We start from the raw sequence: 23,246 nt of genomic DNA on the forward strand, positions 1-23,246 counted from the left end.
AGGATCAAACCAGTTTTGGATTGGGAATAGTTGAAGCACTAATATTAGTGCTTTAAGTTTGAATAGTTAAAACTATAATCGAACCAAACGTTCCGTTGGAACTTAGTAGTTCAAGCACAGATTTATATATGTCTCTCATTTAAGCGTATTTCCGGATGCCGACGATCATGCGAAATTGACACGAAAAAGTAGGAAAGAGGGCCCTGGGCTCCAACGCTCAACGGCTGAAAGAAACCAGGAATACGTTCAGATGAGGAGAGTAAAATATATTTATAAGTATACTAGCTGCGCCCTAGGACTTTGCTCCAGTGGGAAATTCGGGATAGAAAGTACCCTATGTGTAATTTTTGTATTCTATTTTTCACTACTTACTTGTGCCTATTATTATTATTACTAATTGTGCCTTACGACCAGTACGGTGCAAAGACAATCTGGCTAGGTGGGATATGCTTGACCAGTCTCAGAACAAGTGCGATTGTGGCTTCTCCACAGCTCGCCTGTTCCGAGTGTCCAAATACCGGGCTATCCACACATTTCTGGGTTCCCGTCCCTGCCGTGTTCCGTCAGGGACGGGTAAAAAATCGGTTACGTACAATACAGGTTGTACTGAACTCGTTCACACAGCTCCGTGTCAGGCGCATCCGGATCGTCGGTGTCCCGGAGCTCGCTGTGAGGCACGGACGATCTGATAGTGCTATCAGGTTTATTGAGTACAAAATGAACACCGAAAGGTTGATAGGTTAATAGAACTTGTAAGACAGAATAATTATATACTACTATTACAATAATTGCTATTTCTTCTTTGTTAAATAAAGACATCGTGTTGTATGCGTATCAGCTAAATAAATAGATTATACTGATATTTTTTAGACTGATTACACCGATTTCCCTGATATGTGTGAATGCGGGTGACGGATGGCACGTCCCTGACGGGAATACTGAATCTGATGACTCGGAACACGGATAGTCCTGACCCGGAAATGTGTGGATAGCGCCAGCCACATATATATGGCAACTTCTGATGAAGCCATCGAAGTGGCTCGATTCTGGCAAGAATATATTTAGGTAGCACCCAATAGAGCGTTGATTTGCCATCAACACACAAAGAAGAAGAAGTACGACCAGTAAAATAAAACAATACCATCCAAAGCTTACGTATACATTCAGTGGCTATTTTCATACATTCTTTTACATACTCGTTCTGTATTTCTTCTATTTAGTTTGCACAATTTAAATAATGATGACATATATTCTACATCCTTACATATTATAAAACAAAGTCCCTACCGCGTCTGTCTGTTCGCGATATACACAAAAACTACTGCACGGATTTTCATGCGGTTTTCACCAATATAGATAGTGAGATTCCTGAGGAATGTTTAGGTGTATTTATTGTGTTTATACTCGAGCAAAGTCAGGACGGGCTTCTAGTTAAACTCTTATTATCTAAATTACCTGTGCAACATATATATGAAGTTGAAGAGGCAATTGAGTGACGCCATCATCAGATCAGCAAAGGAGAGGTTTACCAGGAAGTAGTTTGTAACGGTCCTCATTCTCCGATGAGCTGCAACAATGTGGATTAAATCTACTGAAGTACATCTCATGCATCTCGGAGAAAAAGCCCGACTCCATTGCTCCGTTGCGTCGCAGTAGCACGATGCGCTCCGTTATTTTCTATAAAGCATTTTGCGCTGCGTTGATTTTGAAATTGACGTGCGTAAAATATGAACGAACGATGAACGTCGGAACTCCATACAATTTCTGCGTTTTCCGTCAACGGACGTCAATACAGCGGATCGTGACGGTGCAATGGACCCAGGCTCAAAAGGTATACATGCACAGATTACATAATACTTCCATACGACACATCGCAATTTTAGTTCAAATTTTGAAGAATTTATCAGTCAACATTTCTTTATTATCATGGGGCCTCTAAAGGTCTCCTGAATATTATGATTGAATGATTGATTGATTAAATGAATATGTTGAATTTCTCACAGACAGACAGACACTCCTACATCGCGAACGAGTGCACCATAAGACGCTTTCTGATAGTTTGTCAGAACTCCATCAACTGAGTCCTTTCTGGTGTCAGATATTATTCACTTCGCATAAAGGCAATTGACTTGACTTTTACGACACTCTACCTTCATCTAGTGAGAAATTCACAGCAAATGACCTAACTTAAAATCTAGTATAGGTTTCATCGCGATACGTTGCTTAGAACCCGAGATATTGAAAATAAAAAGTTTTGGGCGGACGCAAGAAATACGGGCGAAGCCGTAGGCAAAAGCTAGAAGAAATTAATTAATTCAAAACATTACCATAACTCCTCAGCTATTTCAAAGCCCTTTATATAGACTAAATTCAGATTTTCGCGAATTTAGATTAGGTAAATTTTACTACATAACTTATCTAATGAGTTTTATATGTATTCCTACGGTATCGGCATATTTTATTCAGCATCTAAGCTACATTCTAGGAAAATTATTAGTCGCTATACGGGTAAGGATTAATATTTAAATTAACAAATTAAGGAGGGTCGAGTAAAACGGCCCTTTTATGATTTATTTTTTTACCTGAATAGCTTATCTTTCGCAAGTATAATATTTTTTGACTGCCGAAGACTGAATGAGGTGAGTTATAAAGGTTCATACTTCTGTATCAGTCTGTTCGTGGTACGGCTGAGCCGGATTTAATCTAGTTTTTTTCTTTGAAAGCTAATTTGATCGAGAATGTTCTTAGTTATGTTCGGAACCCTAACATGTACGTTTAGCGGTTTGGAAATCGTCAGCTTTTTACTAACAAATAAGATAACGCCAACATCGTATACAGAGTTACTGGTATCTAACGCATAACTTTCCAAAGGCGCATAAGGTACACAAATACTAACATATTTTGTTCTACGAGTTTTGTCTAAACGTAATAAATACAAACATTTGCATTTTTTTTCTTTGAATGTCGTTTCTATAAAACGTTAACTTTATTTTCGATTCTGCTACATAACGCTACTGTACTGTCTCGTGTTGCTTGGTTATTACATAGAGTTAATATGTGTAGAACCGCAAATTATTGTATTTTTATATGAAAATCAAACTACGAATTACTAAAAGTCGTAGAATGAAAGTTGCTTCTTTTAATGTACCGGAGAAGTCTATAGGAGGTTTTGCGTTTGATACCAGTAACCCTGTCTGTATTTTCGTTAAAAATTTTATTACATTATTAATATTAGCATATGTGTAGTTATGTTTTTGTAGCGTATGCTTCCGCCTTAAAATAGGACCACTCCGTAGAGCAGTCTTAGCATAATAAGCAACAACCATATTCCCGAAAATGTTGACGTTAGGCAGATTGCCATTTATTGACTGTTGTATGGACACATGTTTGAATACATCTATTTTTGATTGTGATTTTAATTTTTTGGTATTACTTGGATAATTACACACTCATTACTCAATTTTTTCATAAGAAATCTTTATAAGATAAAAATTATATAAAATAACAAAGCATTTATTTTAATATAGAATGTACCGAAAGGCAAGATTTCTGAATTACGTATATTTATTTTAAACTCTTTTCGATCGTCAAATTTCCATTTGGGACCATAACATCTGTTCTACTTACCGTGATAAATAAATATAGACAATATAGGTATTATTCAATATTTGGAAAATAAATTCGCGTTTGAAATGTAACGAACTGAGTAAATTCAATGAAACAAAAAATGACACGAATATCTCACGAATGTTGACAATAAAATCTATTAAATGTAAATCAGACTCTAATGGTTCAGTAACACGAAATCTATCCATGAATAAAATTACTATTTTTTTTATCCAATTTTGCTCAAAGATACTGCTTAAATTTCTAATAATTTTATATTAATCTTTTAAAATAATCTGATGAGTGAATCTGCACTTTATCAAGTGTTTTTAATGTTACATTAAAAGTAAGTATTCTCATTTAAGTGGATTTATGTCTTAATGGGAATCAAGTTTTTTAAACCTAATAATAAAATAATATTCCACAACATTGATTCGTTTTATATTATGTCTACTTTATTAAATTATAATAACAATATTTACATCAGAAACCCTTTGACGACGGACCATAAAAATTGACACGTCATGTACCTAAACACAATCCGCAAAGAATACACAAACAGTCTCAATCGATTGCTCATGTATAATTTATTCGTGTATTGCAGTATATCACCAGTCTGTGGAAATAAAGCTACTCTACAGACAGTAAAATAAAATTATCTCGATGTAGGTCTGTCCCAAATCCCAAGTCGTACCAAAAGGTCAAGGGTGAGATACCCATGATTGATTTACATGTCAATAAGCGTTTTGCGATTTCTGAACTTTTTTGTACGTGTTGAAATGCGAACTACGTTTTTTGACAACTATTATTTATTTTGAACAGGATCGCCAATTCAATTGCTTGATCCTTATGTTATCTGTGATACACGATTAGACTTGTGGTGTCCCCCTCGGATAGGTCCACTCCATATCTTCCCATGAATGTCGTAGAAGGCTACTAAGTGACACATAGCCTAGGTACCTCATAGGCAATAATAACATTCCCAAGGAGGTTGCAAAATTACATCTCAAATCTCTCGAATCTTCAAAAATTAAGATTTATTTACGTCGCCGGCTTCACGGCGTCACATCCTCGAACGCAAGGCATGCGCAAAGATAAGCGAGAGAGATTACCTGTAACAATCCAAATGACTATCGCGTTCCCGCCAATAGCCACAGCCAGCATGGCTGCAAACAGACACACCCACGAGTTATGTGCCCATAGCGGCATGGTGGTGGAAGCCGGCGCCGGCGTCGGAGACTTGGGCACCAACAGTGTGACCGCCCCCAATGTGCTTTTGTTGAAGTCCATCTTCCATGTGTACACCACCTGGTGACAAGAAAGTAATATAACTCATACCTACAGCTTGGACCTGCATCCATTCTGTCGCTTTATCACTAACTACTGGCAGGACCACCACAGGAGGTTGGTAAGTCGGTGAGTCGGTGAGTCGGTGAGTCGGTGAGTCGGTGAGTCGGTGAGTCGGTGAGTCGGTGAGTCGGTGAGTCGGTGAGTCGGTGAGTCGGTGAGTCGGTGAGTCGGTGAGTCGGTGAGTCGGTGAGTCGGTGAGTCGGTGAGTCGGTGAGTCGGTGAGTCGGTGAGTCGGTGAGTCGGTGAGTCGGTGAGTCGGTGAGTCGGTGAGTCGGTGAGTCGGTGAGTCGGTGAGTCGGTGAGTCGGTGAGTCGGTGAGTCGGTGAGTCGGTGAGTCGGTGAGTCGGTGAGTCGGTGAGTCGGTGTCGTATTTATCTAAATAAAAACTGAATTAAAATGACATCCACCTTCATGCTGAGACTTCACACCAGAATAGCCTCACATCTCATATGATGTGTCTGTCTAAGTTACTATCAATTAAGTAAGTGCCATAGCATATACTTAATTTAATAGAAACTAAAAGGATTTAAAAAGCTTAATAGTTCTCGCTTAGACGGAGGGATTAAACCATAATCTTTCCTTTGAGTGGGATAAATTATCGAGAAATATACAAAAACGAGTTACTAACGAGTGGAGTATTTCTAACACTGGAGGCAGATTTTATTTATGTTAAGATATATATATATATATTTGACCATGGGAAAAAGGTCATCTGCATGGGTGCTCTCAACTATTGATGTCGCCAAACAGCAGTGCTTGCATTGATAGGTGAAAGAGGCGATGTAATTAGAGCGTACTGTGGTACTGTGGCAAAAGATCCTAGGCCACAAAGTAGGCAAGACGCGTGTGACACTATTGGTATAGCAGGTGCTGATTGGCTGTGATGACTTAAATGGGCCGAATACCTCTTTGTCTGCTTGACAGTATAAAAAGAAACGTATCATATATCAAGGTAATCTGAAATCACATCAAACGTTTCCAAGAAAATTGTGGTGTCATATTCCACATGAGATAACAAGAACTTCGACTACTTAGGACTGGTTAGGTCAAGATTGAAAATTGGGTTTATCCGATTTACCTTTATCTTGGAAGTTTATGTTAAAATGTATAATGTTTTATATAATACAAGCGGCCCGGCCGGGCTTCGCTCGGGTAAAAGCATATATCGGCCTACACATTTAAACTGTCTATTGGTGAAAACCATATGAGAATCTATGCATTGTAATTTTCGAGTTTATCGCGAACAGTTGGTCTGTTTTCATCAAACAGATTGTTTAATAATAAATCTCGAACTTACTTTGTGTGGTATGTCCCTATATTATCAATTAATATTTATTTATAAGGACATTTCTAGCCATGCGATGCATATAAATACTCTTGAAATCAATCAGCTATTTGCCTATCGTCCAGATAAACTCTAAATGAGTGAAGCGGTAGTGGTCAAGTGGTTAAGACCACCCGTCTGTGATCAAAATGTCCCAGGTTCAAATCTTAATCCTGCCACAGGAGTTCGTATACTCTCTCTCTCTCTTCATAGTCGTATTCCTCATGACTGAGGGTCGTGGTTATTACTTGGAATGAAACACACGTAACAACTTTCTTGGCATTTTAATGGGGCAGTTTGCAATTGCCTTCTCCATTTCACACACAAGTTAATAATCAACATGTCTTAGTGTGCAGGTTTCTTCACGATGTTTTTCCTTCACAGGAAGCAAGTGGTGGTCGATGAAAACTACTATTCATGAGTCAGATTGGTGTACAAACTGATGTAGCATGAGTATAGGATTCGAATCTGGGACCTTTCGTTCCACAGGCGGTTGTCTTAACCATTACACCACTACCGTTCGTATACTAATTTCATAGACGACCACTTGCTTCCAGAAGGAAAATATCGTGAGGAAACCTGCACACTGGTTGACAGTTCACTAGTGTGTATGCGATTACTCGCCAATAGACGCGGTATGTAGTAGTAAAATCATGTCAGATACATTTTGGCGAGTTGAATAAAATCTTACACCAATGTTAGCAATTCAATCAATCAATCAAACAAACAAACAATCAATCAATCAAGTTCTTGTCGATTACAGTTGTCGATGGAGTATTTTCCAATCTGCTCAGTTTCCTGCCATAGATTTTACCTCCTTAATAATAATGAGGAAGTATTGGAAGGAATTAGGGAGAAAAGATAATTACTCAAAGCAATAGACATGAAGGGGAAAGATGTTTGTTAGTAATTAACACACTCGAAGATTTATGTGCATGTTATATGTATATAAATATAATGATAGAATAAATTTCCTCTGCGCAAACCAAGTTTTTAAACGCAGACTTATTATATTATTACACTTGGATAACTTCAGACAATGCAAATGATGGCGGGAAAAGGGGAATTTTATGCGAATTTGTCGAATTCTGCGGAAATGTTCGGCGATCACAATTCTTTATTTTCACTGTATACACACACTGTGTATACAGCGCCGCAAGTAAAACGTAACAATACAACTTTCTCTTTTGAAACATTCTCATTCAGGAATCTAATTAAAAGTTATATGAGTACACTTATGTTATATGAGTCACAAAATATTAATGTGGTTTAAAAAGTAACATTAATAGGTTATTTATGTTTCAAATTAATTAAAATTTTGTGAAAGCTTTGATATGTAGTTGATATTTTCGAGTATAAGTAAGTATAGTATAAACATCCAAGACCCGGGCCAATCAGAAAAGATCATTTTCCATCATGACCCGACCGGGGTACCATATAAATTAGCAGATGATATGAATCCTCCAATTTTCTCAATATATCTTTCTGTATAATATGTGGGAAACCATAATTGGTTCAAATCCAAATTGTTATTAAGTTTGTTTTTGTTTTTATGGTAGATATATAATATAATAACTATAATAATGTTAACATCCAACAAAAACAAACAAGTCTAAACCCTTTGTAGTTATAATATATTTAGTTTCGTTATTTTAATGTTAAATATTCTAAATTGTATGTTCAGGTGAGAATATAAATTATTTTTGATAAAATATAGTTTGTTTATGATTTAATGAAGGAAAAATATTCTCTTGTCACGTCTGTATGAACGCGATAAAATATTACCGGACGGATATTTGAACGATTTTCACCAATAGAGAGTGACGATTACTGAGATATACTAACTGTATAAATTATTATAGTTTTAACGCCGGGACAGGCTGCTTATTTTAGTACATTTAAAGGCACACTTTTTTCAGTTTATGTACATTCAAACGCACATCAAGTTACCCTGTATGGACCTCTATGCATTGGTAATAACAGAGAAATTGCAATGAATTTAGATAAATTGATTCAGAGACTGTACATTATAGAAATGCTATAAACACTATCAGATAAACCCAAGCTGAACTCAAATAATTTTCACGGTTACTGCTTGCTTTACTGCGAAACTTTCTGATACCTATTGCGATATGGCACCGGGGAAATACTTTGAGAGATGTTTGGGTAACACAACCGCGACGACCATACAAAATAACTGTTATAATTTTATCAATATTCGAAAATATATATCTATATCTTCGAAAAAGTGACTCGTATAAAATACTGATCGAACTTCACTTGTAAGTTCGTTTGTTCATGTATTATTATTGAAATACTCGAGCACAATTATTTCTAGCGATCCCTAATTATAACATAATACAATTATTATTATCGAAATCTCGAGTTCTAAGAACCGTATCGCGATTAAACGTATACCAGATTTTAAATTAGACCTTCCCCTATATACAACAGTAAAAACCACATCAAATTCCACCTAGTAGCTCTCAAGGGCATTGTTTAGAATAATAATTAAGTGTTATTAATTTTCAGTTCTTCATTCTTTTTTCAAGTTTAGTGTTCTGTTTTAAACCTCGTGAAAATAGGTATATAAAATATTTTCAATTTATTTTAACCTCTTCTCCCAGACTTTAAATTGATAGGACAATGGTCAGATAACGGTCACAAAGGGATGATATTATCTAACTAACTGATCTTGAGGTTAATATATGAGTCTGTGGAACTGATAATACAATATAACGCTGCAAAATAAAGTAATGCCATAATAAAAACTTGGCTCGAACATTCATTTCGAAATGAAACTGATGATAACCCTATACCTTTCTCCCTCCCTCTTTATCATTGTTACGTATTCTTTGGTGGTTTTTTTTTTATCGAGTATGCTATTACTCACACCGGCATCAGATTTTATTCAAGTCGCCCAAAGGCATCTGTCTGACATTACTTTTACGACTACCGACATCTAGCTACATATACACATTGGTACAGTCGTGTAGTATCGAAGTCCGGATTTTTTTATGATTCGGCTGTTATTTGCCTAATGCCAACCCTCTTTAGGAATGTTGTCAAAGCTCTTTATCCATTACCTCTTACGAATTCCATGGGACTACATTAAATGGTATTAATTCTAGGGCGGGAAACACACGACTCTGTAGAGTGAGGTGGCTATCGTACCCAAAACACAAGACTAAATCCCTTTAGCCATGGCTTCTTGGCAAAAGTATATCTAATTTATATTCAAAGCCGATATGTATACTTATACAAAATTCTAATCTAGTCACGGCAAACGCAGGCTGCATACATAGGCAATATTCATGAATAATGAAAATTTTATTATTTTTTAATACCATGGAGTTTTCCCAGCTTTAGTTAAATGTATGCATTAATAAGAACAAAATTGAATATTACAAATTCAAAATAAATAATTATGTTGATTGTTTCTATGATCTGTGTTAAATAAGTTTAAAGTTAGCTAGTTCTCAGAGCGTTTCGACTGCTGCGGCCGCTTTATACAAGAATTAGTTTTACTATCTGACTTAAAAATCTGTACTGTGGCAATGTCAATTTTATGAATTATTCTTTTGGAAATGTTTCAGTCCTTCATCAAGAAAATTGAGAGATCGTAATGACAGCGCAACAGCAGCGTTCGAAACGCTCTGATCTAGAATTAAAAAGAAAGTCCAAAAACCATATCACCTTGCGCTGATTGAAATGTTGTGTGTAGAAGTGAAGTTCACGTATGTAGACTAACCAACTACGTGCTACGAACCTGCTACGTGATTGTGCTACGAATGCTACGAAACGCTACGAAATTCAACCGCTATCACACCATCCATTCTACATTCGTATAATTCTGATAGAGATCTCTCAATGGCCTATGAAAACTATATTCCGAATCCTCAACAGTTGCACCAGTTAATTTTGACGCTTACTTTAACCTGCGCGACGCCGACGATTTATATAATGGCGACTCTGCGTTGTTAAGCGCAGGGTAAAGTTAACGTCAAATTCACTTTGACTTGTTGCAACTGACCTTTAGTAATATATCCGTATAATTTAATAACATTTACTTCGATTTTATAATACTTCTATAACAACTTATATTATAACTAGATGCCCGTCCAGGCTTCGCTCGGGTAAGAATATAATAAATTATATACTTAAACTTTCCTCAGAAATCACACTATCTATTGGTGAAAACCTACATGGGCAACACAACATACCAATTTTCATATTTTTGTGTTTCTCAAGCTCGAATGGAAATTCAGTGGACTAGAAAACCGAATGTCGTTATTTATTTGGCGGTATAGATTACACGGTGAAGCGGTGGTGGTATAATGGTTAAGACGCCCGCCTGTAGATCGAAAGGTCCCAGGTTCGAATCCTACTTGTGCCACATGAGTTTGTACACCAATCTGACTCATATGTAGTAGTTTTCATCGACCACCACTTGCTTCAGGTGAAGGAAAACATCTTGAGGAAACACTGGTTGATTATTAACTTGTGTGTGAAATGGAGAAGGCAATGGCAAACCATTACTAATGCCAAGAAAGTTGTTGCGTATGTTTAATTCCACGTAATGACCACGACCCTCAGCCATGAGAAATACGACTATGAAGAGAGATAGATTACTTTTTAGTATACATTTTTGGGTTTATATATAACTTTTGATGGTAGTTTCGCTCGCGATTTCCTACAGAAACATTTTTTTGAGATAAAAAGTATTTTATGTCCTTACGCAACATTTCAAAAATATTGGTTTAGCACATAAAGTGTGAAGAGGTTGGTAGGAATGTAAGGAGATTGCTGGTTGTTTTTTATATACGTGAGGTGAAATTTTTGAAATGAAAGCGTACTACAAACTACACTTGGAGTAATTTGATAGAATTAAAATAAATTAATAGCAATTGTGGTGAAGCTTAATGTAAAATTAAACCATATATTAATTCCTTTTTGTGGATTCCTTTAAAATAAAACATAAAATGATATATAAATCAGCTCGGATATAGTTTAGCTGTATGTGGTACAGTCAACAGCACATCGAATTAATTTGGGTAGATTGCTGTTGACTGTACATAATCAATAAAGTTTTTCTTATATAACATTTTAGGTAAAAGTGCATGCGGGTTTCCTGATGGAAAGCAAACAGATTTTCCCCTTGATATAAACTCTTCTTAATAAACATAGTTTATTTAGTGACCGCAGGAATTCAAAATGAAGTCGACTTTGATCCAAGAGATGTGGGCTCCATCGGGCCATTGTGGCTCCTGTCCGAATAATTACCTGTTGTTATTCCTAATAATTTGGTGAAATTGGAGCACAACGTGTAATTTACTTGTTAACAGCGACGTTATGTCTTGTTATTAAGTTTTCGTTGTGTTTAAACGACATAATTGGTAGGAAACCGTTTACGGATAATTGAAATACGAATGACACCGAACTCTCGTTGTTTTATTGTATTGTTTGTTTTTTTATTGTGTTTTTTTATAAATGCTCAAAATATATAGGTACTTATATATAGGTTTTTCTTTTCTCGTCTAAAATTAACGTAGCTAGGCTCAGCGAGGACAAATTGAAGATTATATCTGGACAAAGTATGAGGGTCGCCAACCTAATGAACTCGTCTGGATTAGTAAACCTTTCGTGAGGGTTTTCTAAAATATATTTTTTTTAAAAGTATAAGAAAATAAAAAAATATTTAAAGTTCCTTGTTTACTTCGAATCAATTCAAATTGAAATCAAATTAGAAAGTATGACAAGATTTGTAGTTTACAGGCAAATTTCGTTAGCTGGTTATAGTTAGTTTTACATGGCATTGTATGAAGTTTACTTTTAAAATTAATCAGTGCCAACAAGTGAAGCTGAATCTGTCGAGATAGGATAGATACTCCACTCAAACACCACCCCGGCCGCTTTGGATTTATATGTTAATTTCTCAATGAAACTCTTTGCATAGACCTATTAAGCAATGGGCACATACAAACTTTGAAAACCAGTATCCAATATTCACCATCAATTAAAGTAAAAAAATTAAAGTTCGTGTAAAAATTAAAGAGAAAAAATGAATTTAGTTTACCTCCAAACCTTGAGATTCGGTCGGATTCTTGAAGTCGTGCGAGGCGTAAAACTTCTCCCGTTCGAGCGAGATATTGCTCATAACATCCATCTTAATAAAACAGTGTTTGATCACTAACCACCGCGTCTACATTAGCTCGTATCACATACATTTCACAGTTCAGTCTTTTAAATGAGCATTTACATATTTCACTTCACTTTGGCTTCTTCCACGTTCACAGATACCTGAAGCAAAATAACCACGATGAGGTGACATTTCACAGGTACAGTTAGATAGATAGATATAACGTTTATTTGTAAAGACAACAACACAATACATCCAGACACAGTAACACGTTATAAACATCAAAAAACAAAAAGGACAGATTAGTAAGGTGTCTGTGTGTAATACAATTAACGTTATCTGCAAGTTAAGTTGCTCTCTACCTAAAGACCGAATAGACTACTAAATATGCCTAAATAGATTAGTTTTCACGTAGGCCACTTACGAAAGAATGGGTATAGCCTGTTAATGACTGGTGCAGACAAAACCTCTACAGCAATATACGACCCGGAACAGAGCCGAAATTTACTACAACGAAAGAAGATTAATTAGTTTGTCCAATTATAGCTATACTAGCTGCGACCCCCCGGGGCTTCACTCCCGTGGGAAATTCGGGATATAAAGCACCTTACTTGTTATTCCTGATTATGTTCTACCAATGTATCAATTTTCACAGCAGTCATTCCAGTAGATTTTACATTTTTTTTTTCGCATTTATATAATTAGTAGGATTTTGTTTTTGAATTGTGATGAAATTACAAAAGTTTGAATGAATACTTACAAGTTTATCTGTGAGACAAATTAAATAAACCCCGACTTTAAATATTAATTTCGCTACAACTTATGAACGGCTGAATCAATTTTGATTAAACATATCTAAGAACCACCGCATAAAAATTAGCTATCAAATAAAAATATCCGCATCCAAATCGCGTTCACCCATTGATGAGCAACGGTGCCACGTGCACAGACAGACACACTTAGCGGTCAAGCTTATAACACCCCTCTTTTTGCATTGGGGGTTAAAACGCACTAGATTTTTTCCATCGTAGTCAACATCTCTGCTCAATAACGGCAATAGACCAGACACAAATCTGATTTAAACTGCAATCGAGTGACCACATTTCCGTGTAGTGTGCTCGTCGTCGGGTGATACATAGCGATGCAATGTCACGTTGCAACTATTAGCATACCAATTGACACCACAATCGTGTTCCGGCAATACTCACAACTCTAGATTCAATAATAGAGAACTAGTGACAAAAATTGGAATCATTTTGAAGTTAGTCAATTTTCGGTGCGGGCCTAGTCGCTCTCGTTGTGAAAAAGGTCTACTAAAACTATAATCGACTTTTCCGTCGATAATAACACGTGAGAGTGATTCGATTTTTTTTATTAATGAGATAGATTTCTCGCCATGCAATTTTCAATGAAAATACAGTTTTAAAATCATATGTCTATACATTACAATTATTTTGCAAGCTTTTAATCAACTTGCTACATGACGTTGTCACTATGCACTATGAAGCAGATATCTTCAAGCGATTAAGCTAAAATTATGTACACCCTCCACACGTTTAGTTTGGATGACAATGTATTATTATGATAAGCATGACCTGATGATGCACGCAGGAACGGCTCCAAACGTGGGAGCTCCTCGAGTGTTTACTACATCTCTCTGACAACATGAAAAACTTTAATCAGAACACTAATAAATGTCATTTTTGTAAAAAAAAAAACTATAAGTTAACAGAGATATCGACTATAATCTATTCTAACGACGATTTAAAAATCTCATCATTTTTTGACGACCTCGGTGGCGCAGTGGTAAAGTTCTTGCCACTGAACCGACAGATTCAGATCCCGGGTTCAATCCCCGGGGATTGAACCCTGGTCATGATGGAAAATGATCTTTTTCTGATTGGCCCGGGTCTTGGATGTTTATCTATATATGTATTTGTTATAAAATATAGTATCGTTGAGTTAGTATCCCATAACACAAGTCTCGAACTTACTTTGGGGCTAGCTCAATCTGTGTGATTTGTCCTAATATATTTATTTATTTAATTTTAAGCCAGTTAGAAGGACATGACAATATTATAATGTTCCTCTATTGGGTACCTAATATATTTATCGTTGACTGTACTGCGTGATGTATAAAAGTTATATTTACATGTTATATAGCACAGGTATCAGTGAGTATCAGCCTTATCAGCTAAGGTTTGATACTGATTATTTACAAAAATGTTTTCGTTTGACATTTGATGTTCTGGGCTCAGATATTTGATGATCGCACGCAAAAACTTTCGTTACAAACTATTCAACTTAAGACAGAAATATTAAATAAATATGTTTTTGCAATAACATTGAAACTATTATACAAAATCCTGGAAAATAATAAACTAATAAAAACTGTGGCGCATTGGAAGATTATTTATATTTAAGTATAGTTTGGTTTGTGTATTTAATGTATGTTAGTTAAATCCCAGTAAATAGAAGTAAACGGTAAAAGGTATAAAATGTAAAAAAAGAAATGTAGAAATTACTCTCTCTTTCATCTGAGAGTTTTTCTGGTTTCTTCCTCAGCTAATTAGCGTCGGAGCCCAGGGTCCGCTTTCCTAATTTTGCGTCTTCACTTCGGTGGTTGGTATCCCTAGTTGTAAGTTGTATTTAAACATCGTATTTTAAGCCTATTTAGATAGAAATTTGGACACATTTTATGATTTAATAATCACAAAACTTATGAAATGTACCGGGTGGCCAAATAACAGGTATGCACTTTAGTTTTGTAATTTTAGTCAAGTATTCCTTAGTATTTAGGGCCGGCAGTTAAATATGAAAAATAATGACAGTCAAATATCCACCTCTAAGAGCACCGCAGATGCAAACCCTTGTCATCGCGTTTTTCATCACATTTTCATACATACCCTGCGTTATCTCAGTGACTGTGTCTCAAATATTTTGTTTTAATTGCTGAAGGTTCAGGTGGGCCTGTTAGCATAGACACGTCTCTTTAAAAAACAAAAACTCAAGCCGTTATATATATATATATATATATATATATATATATATATATATATATAGCTTCATAATTGACTAAGGATGGGTTGCACCGTCAACTTTGACTTTGACTGACAAACGCAAAGTATCCCATTTTTTTCTAAACGTCAGCGGTGCACCGGTTAAACTCAATGTCAAATTTGACGGTGCAACTCACCTTAAAAATCTCACATGTCTAACAAGCCTCCAGAGCATCTTATCCCAAGATATACGAGACAAATGTCGAGTTTAATATTTCACTCGTGAAGCTATCGTTAAATATGGTGTTTTGGTTTAAGATTTTAGGCGGAAAGGGAATACAGTATCCCTTACTTACCCTTTGCTGTAATTTAAGTACTGCAGTGCTAAGCGAGCCATCGATGCGCGAGGACGTCTCACGGACGCCCGCGTCGACGGTCGGGTTTACGAAAATGAATTCGAAATTTGAACTAGCCAATCATGTTTTTGAATTTAGAAATATTTGGAAATTTGAACGTGTGGAATTTGTTTTGAATATATTCGAAGTTTGCAAGTTTGTTGCACTTTGCGGAGGTTTTTAACTTTCTGTAAGTTTTCTTTCTGTTTCTGTTTACTTAATATAGTTGTTAGATAACTATATAATATTTTATAGCTTTTGTTAAGAAGTTTAAGTTTATACAACAGTTAGTGTGTAAACTTGACGTATTTTTTAGATAAAATATCTGAATTCATATACAGTTAAACCAGTAAATCTCACCTAAACATCTTCATATATTAATTAATGAGTCTAAATAACATGAACAATTTCAATAAGTACATACAAAAAGAACGAAATTTAGTGAACAACAATAGAAAAACTAAATAAGTGAACTGCTGTAAATATAAAAAATGCAAAAAGTATATTTTGTGTTAATTTAAAAAATACAATATATTTCATAAAAAATATAATTACTTCCACGAGGGTTAAAAATACCTTATTTGCTAGCTTATCTACTTAATAAACCAAATTTCATCGAAATATGTCTAATAGACTTTGCGTGGTTAGAATCATACAAAACGTAATCATAACAAATTATACACAGTACAAAACAAAGTAGTTTCCCGCGTCTGTCTGTCCCTATGTATGCTTAGATCTTTGAAACTACGCAACGGATTTTTATGTGGATTTTTTTGACTAAATAGATATAAGCCACTCTTGGGTCACCAAGAGTGGCTTATACGATCTCAGCTCAAAGCTTCTATGAATTCTTCTAAAGTCGATGAATTCATCTGTAAATCTGGACAACTTCTTGAAACTTTTTGATCATTATTTATGTACTAGCCTTCGCCCGCGTTCATTACGCGCTTCCGCTCATAATATATTTTTTCAATATCTCGGGTTCTGAGCAACGTATCGCGATGAAACGTACTCCACATTTTAAGTTCGATCATCCGCTATACAACTGTGAAACTGTACCAAATTTCATCCAGTAGTTTTCGCGTGATGCGCGAACAAACATACAGATGAAAAACAAAAATTCTAAAAAAAATGTTTTTCTTTTATTAGTCCCATAAAGACTTCTTTATTTATTTTTCTTTATTAGTATGACATGGCCTACTCACAGTTTTTGTGTATATTGCATCGACACAATTATACAAATGACAATTACAGCCATGAAAGCCTTCGAATTTCCAACTCATCAATTTATATAACAGTTAAGCATTTTGTGGATGGAAATATTTAATTGGATGGAAAGATCCCGCTTATCGTTTACAAAAGCTTAAGGAAATTGAATTTTAATATTAATTGATATTTGTTAATTTTTAGAACACTTTATCTCTTTCTTATCTTAACGCATATCCATTTACTTCAGCATCCGTTTCGTTCGACAATCTCCTGTCGGGAGACAAGAGATTATTTTACAAACTCTCTCTCATCCTATCTGTTGACTCCGCTTAATTTCCTGTATGATATTCAAACTCGCGAGAGCTACGAGTTACAACTAGTATTTTTATATTAAATTCATTGGAATATGTTTCCGATATGAGCGCTCGATTTTAATTTTTGCCATAACTGAAATCAATCTTCAGTATTATATAATCATCAGAATAATTTTCAAAGTATATATTTTTAATTTATACAGTGATTTCTTATACATTGGCATTATTTTATCTACATGCTCAGTCGATGGTCTGAACAACTTTTATTTAACGTATAACATATATTTAACGTATGGAAGCAACCTTGAAATCGCGAAAAAAAAATCAGCTGATCCATATAAAAAAAGACTCCCTGGTCATAGGTATTTCAAAAAGACAGACTAGAGGTATCGCCTGGCGTGACTAACGACCAACCATTTTTTTGCCAGTGCAAATCGGCAATGCTGCCAGCCATTTGGGCACTTTGCCGCAGGGCAATGCATTCGATGGACGATAAAATTTGTAATATACTTAATTTAGTTTATTTTTAGATTTGTCTAAGGTTTTTTATATATCTATATATATTACAATTTTAAGTATATTGTAATATAAGCAAAATTGTAAAAAAAAAACAGCTTGATTATTCATAGTATTATTAATTTAAGCATTTTTTCAGCGTTAGATATCACGAATTCTCATAGAATTTTGGGATAGCTTCACGAGTGAAATATTAAACTCGACATTTGTCTCGTATATCTTGGGATAAGATGCTCTGGAGGCTTGTTAGACATGTGAGATTTTTAAGGTGAGTTGCACCGTCAAATTTGACATTGAGTTTAACCGGTGCACCGCTGACGTTTAGAAAAAAATGGGATACTTTGCGTTTGTCAGTCAAAGTCAAAGTTGACGGTGCAACCCATCCTTAGTCAATTATGAAGCTATATATATATATATATATATATATATAGCTTCATAATTCTTCATATATATATATATATAGCTTCATAATTGACTAAGGATGGGTTGCACCGTCAACTTTGACTTTGACTGACAAACGCAAAGTATCCCATTTTTTTCTAAACGTCAGCGGTGCACCGGTTAAACTCAATGTCAAATTTGACGGTGCAACTCACCTTAAAAATCTCACATGTCTAACAAGCCTCCAGAGCATCTTATCCCAAGATATACGAGACAAATGTCGAGTTTAATATTTCACTCGTGAAGCTATCCCAAAATTCTATGAGAATTCGTGATATCTAACGCTGAAAAAATGCTTAAATTAATAATACTATGAATAATCAAGCTGTTTTTTTTTTACAATTTTGCTTATATTACAATATACTTAAAATTGTAATATATATAGATATATAAAAAACCTTAGACAAATCTAAAAATAAACTAAATTAAGTATATTACAAATTTTATCGTCCATCGAATGCATTGCCCTGCGGCAAAGTGCCCAAATGGCTGGCAGCATTGCCGATTTGCACTGGCAAAAAAATGGTTGGTCGTTAGTCACGCCAGGCGATACCTCTAGTCTGTCTTTTTGAAATACCTATGACCAGGGAGTCTTTTTTTATATGGATCAGCTGATTTTTTTTTCGCGATTTCAAGGTTGCTTCCATACGTTAAATATATGTTATACGTTAAATAAAAGTTGTTCAGACCATCGACTGAGCATGTAGATAAAATAATGCCAATGTATAAGAAATCACTGTATAAATTAAAAATATATACTTTGAAAATTATTCTGATGATTATATAATACTGAAGATTGATTTCAGTTATGGCAAAAATTAAAATCGAGCGCTCATATCGGAAACATATTCCAATGAATTTAATATAAAAATACTAGTTGTAACTCGTAGCTCTCGCGAGTTTGAATATCATACAGGAAATTAAGCGGAGTCAACAGATAGGATGAGAGAGAGTTTGTAAAATAATCTCTTGTCTCCCGACAGGAGATTGTCGAACGAAACGGATGCTGAAGTAAATGGATATGCGTTAAGATAAGAAAGAGATAAAGTGTTCTAAAAATTAACAAATATCAATTAATATTAAAATTCAATTTCCTTAAGCTTTTGTAAACGATAAGCGGGATCTTTCCATCCAATTAAATATTTCCATCCACAAAATGCTTAACTGTTATATAAATTGATGAGTTGGAAATTCGAAGGCTTTCATGGCTGTAATTGTCATTTGTATAATTGTGTCGATGCAATATACACAAAAACTGTGAGTAGGCCATGTCATACTAATAAAGAAAAATAAATAAAGAAGTCTTTATGGGACTAATAAAAGAAAAACATTTTTTTTAGAATTTTTGTTTTTCATCTGTATGTTTGTTCGCGCATCACGCGAAAACTACTGGATGAAATTTGGTACAGTTTCACAGTTGTATAGCGGATGATCGAACTTAAAATGTGGAGTACGTTTCATCGCGATACGTTGCTCAGAACCCGAGATATTGAAAAAATATATTATGAGCGGAAGCGCGTAATGAACGCGGGCGAAGGCTAGTACATAAATAATGATCAAAAAGTTTCAAGAAGTTGTCCAGATTTACAGATGAATTCATCGACTTTAGAAGAATTCATAGAAGCTTTGAGCTGAGATCGTATAAGCCACTCTTGGTGACCCAAGAGTGGCTTATATCTATTTAGTCAAAAAAATCCACATAAAAATCCGTTGCGTAGTTTCAAAGATCTAAGCATACATAGGGACAGACAGACGCGGGAAACTACTTTGTTTTGTACTGTGTATAATTTGTTATGATTACGTTTTGTATGATTCTAACCACGCAAAGTCTATTAGACATATTTCGATGAAATTTGGTTTATTAAGTAGATAAGCTAGCAAATAAGGTATTTTTAACCCTCGTGGAAGTAATTATATTTTTTATGAAATATATTGTATTTTTTAAATTAACACAAAATATACTTTTTGCATTTTTTATATTTACAGCAGTTCACTTATTTAGTTTTTCTATTGTTGTTCACTAAATTTCGTTCTTTTTGTATGTACTTATTGAAATTGTTCATGTTATTTAGACTCATTAATTAATATATGAAGATGTTTAGGTGAGATTTACTGGTTTAACTGTATATGAATTCAGATATTTTATCTAAAAAATACGTCAAGTTTACACACTAACTGTTGTATAAACTTAAACTTCTTAACAAAAGCTATAAAATATTATATAGTTATCTAACAACTATATTAAGTAAACAGAAACAGAAAGAAAACTTACAGAAAGTTAAAAACCTCCGCAAAGTGCAACAAACTTGCAAACTTCGAATATATTCAAAACAAATTCCACACGTTCAAATTTCCAAATATTTCTAAATTCAAAAACATGATTGGCTAGTTCAAATTTCGAATTCATTTTCGTAAACCCGACCGTCGACGCGGGCGTCCGTGAGACGTCCTCGCGCATCGATGGCTCGCTTAGCACTGCAGTACTTAAATTACAGCAAAGGGTAAGTAAGGGATACTGTATTCCCTTTCCGCCTAAAATCTTAAACCAAAACACCATATTTAACGATTCCTGATGTTTAATAGCGGCCGCCTTTTCATTAGCTTTATTATTCACTCCATTAAAATGAGTTTTAAATTGAATGAAGAGAAATGGTTTTTATCTCTAAGGACCGAAACATAAGGCCCTGCCCACCTGATAAACTTCGCGACAAAAGGAGTCCTTTACACGACTGCTCAAAAAGGGTATATAAGCTATGTTTTCAGGGTTCGGTATATGAGTTTCTTTATTCCACCATTCTTAAACGCCTTACGTGAGGTATTATAAATTCCTTCTCGAATAGGGCTTTGACAAAGGCTTGAGACGTTATTTTAAAATAAATGTGGTGGATAAACTCTTTAATTTGAGTGAATAGAATTAACGTTTATTGCCAAAAAATAAACATAATCTCTCACTCTCTGTTCTTCGCGTGCTCCCGGTTTCATTCGGAGCTGTGACGCCCCAAAGAGATAGAGAAAAAAATTGCCATTAAATTTGGAAGATTTGGCTATGATTCTACAACCGGGCTCCGCCTGAAGTCAATCCTCTTTGGGAATGCTATCGTTGCCATCAACTATTAAGGCTTTGTTTCCCTTAGTCGCATCGTACGACATCCAAGGGATGATATGAGTGGTTATTCTATTCTAACACACAAAGTTCCATTAATCAAATCTGTTTTATTAAACACTAGCTTTTGCTCGCGGCTTCGCCCGCGTGAATTTCATAGCAAAATCTCACTAATTTTTTTATCGCGTACTCTGTAAAACTGGTAAACATATATGATTCAAATTCGCATTTTATTCTCATCTTTAGTTCAATTTTCTGTTTCCCGCTGCGTGTCTCGTCCCGCATACTTGTCCAATCCCGCTTCCTGCTATGTAATGTAAAGTAGATATCCCGTACCGTTTCTTACATATTGTCCCATCATGTTTTTTGAAATGTGGGACACATTGCAAAAAACATGATGTCCTGTTTCCCACTACGTGTCTCCTTCCCATTTCCCGCTCCTACTCCCACTCCCGCTTTCTGCTACGCGTGCCGTCCCATTTTCCATGACGTTTTACGTCCTGGTTTTTATTAACCAAAAATTAAAGTAAATTAAACGTTATTTTATATTTACTATTGCTGTTATTTACTACAAAAAGTAAGTGTGCCAATTTTCAGCATTTTATCTTGAAAATTGTATTAAGTCCCATACAATCTTTCACCCCCCCTTTTGAAAGGGTTGTGGGTTAATTTTCAGAAAAATCTGAAACACGTATTCATAACTTTGTTGTAAACAACCAAAATCCAAATTTTCAAGTAACTAACTTTAACGGTGTAGAACTTTCAGATTTACAGCTTTTCACCCCTTTCACTCCCTTCGGAGTAGAATTTCCAAAAATCTTCTCTTAGTGCTCACCTACATGCCAAATTTCAGCTTCCCGCCCAGCAGTATCGGGTGTATGTTGTCTGTCGGTCAGTCAGTCAGTCACTCAGTAACGGAAGAGTTTTATACTGATATATTGATACATACTACGCCCATCATATCTATATCAGACTTTTATAATCAATAAAAACAATTTGTTTATATTCTGTTTACACCTTTCTACAAAATTTTAAAGTAAATCGGCTCCGTGGATTGTTATTTTTATTTTAATTTACCGGGGTGAAATGTATCTAATTTTCCTACAGGACCCTCCTCATTTTCCGGGATGAAATGTCTATAAGATATTAACCCGGGATGTTGATGCATTTTTGATTCATAATTACTTTTTCAATTATCCTACGGGAACCTGACCATTTCTGGTATATAAGGTACATACCAAATTTCAAGCAAATCGGTCCAGTGCATTTCGAGTGATGCGCGTTCAGACAGACAGACAAAAATTTCCAAAACTATATTTTCGTCATCTATATCAGTAACTAAGTATATTTCATGAAGAATTTTGAAAAAATATCCAATGTACAAATTTGACCTAACTTCAATTTAATTATATGTATGTATTGATTTTATTAAATCAAATACATAATATAATATAACCCGTTTGTATGTCAAAACAACTAGGTATTTTTATGATTTAGCAATGAAAATGAACGCAAATCCTTTTTCCCATTTAGAGTTCAACACGTATTTGTGTATTCAATCCGATTTCGAGGTAAATCGCCAACGATCGTACCGTGGGAAAAACTTGAACGAACGTCCATCACAGAATGCAGAGAGAAATTATATGTATAGTAGCGACCTCGCTCAGATTTATTACCGCCCACATATGTATTCCTTTTTTGAAAACTCCTAAGCTAAAAGTGATGTTCATATCCTCCACTCGAGAACAATTTTAGCGCTAGGTATTTTTAGAGGCGTTTTATTAAAACCAAAACTTTAATATCCGTTTTCACATTGCATCCAGGTGTACATCTAACTGCATCGCAAGTTA

The 23,246-nt window shown here is 35.0% G+C and overlaps 1 protein-coding gene across 5 annotated transcripts in view; it reads right to left on the minus strand.

Annotated features, from left to right (window-relative positions):
* The window catches only part of LOC128671524 (tachykinin-like peptides receptor 86C), a 52,840-nt gene extending 32,084 nt beyond the window's left edge, over positions 1-20,756 (minus strand). For 4 of the 5 annotated variants that reach the window (XM_053748042.2, XM_053748041.2, XM_053748044.2 and 1 more), the window contains exons 1-4: positions 20,566-20,756; positions 12,357-12,580; positions 4,719-4,914; positions 1,456-1,567 (exon numbers count right to left, since the gene is read on the minus strand). In XM_053748042.2, the coding sequence (XP_053604017.1) occupies positions 1,456-1,567; positions 4,719-4,914; positions 12,357-12,446 (398 nt within the window). In that variant the 5' untranslated portion in view covers positions 12,447-12,580; positions 20,566-20,756. The remainder of the gene's footprint in view (positions 1-1,455; positions 1,568-4,718; positions 4,915-12,356; positions 12,581-20,565) is intronic. The other variant, XM_053748045.2, reaches the window with a different exon arrangement.
* Between the last annotated feature and the right edge of the window lie 2,490 nt (positions 20,757-23,246).

Source organism: Plodia interpunctella, chromosome 7, assembly GCF_027563975.2.
Source record: "Plodia interpunctella isolate USDA-ARS_2022_Savannah chromosome 7, ilPloInte3.2, whole genome shotgun sequence".
Classification (NCBI taxonomy): Eukaryota; Metazoa; Arthropoda; class Insecta; order Lepidoptera; family Pyralidae; genus Plodia; species Plodia interpunctella.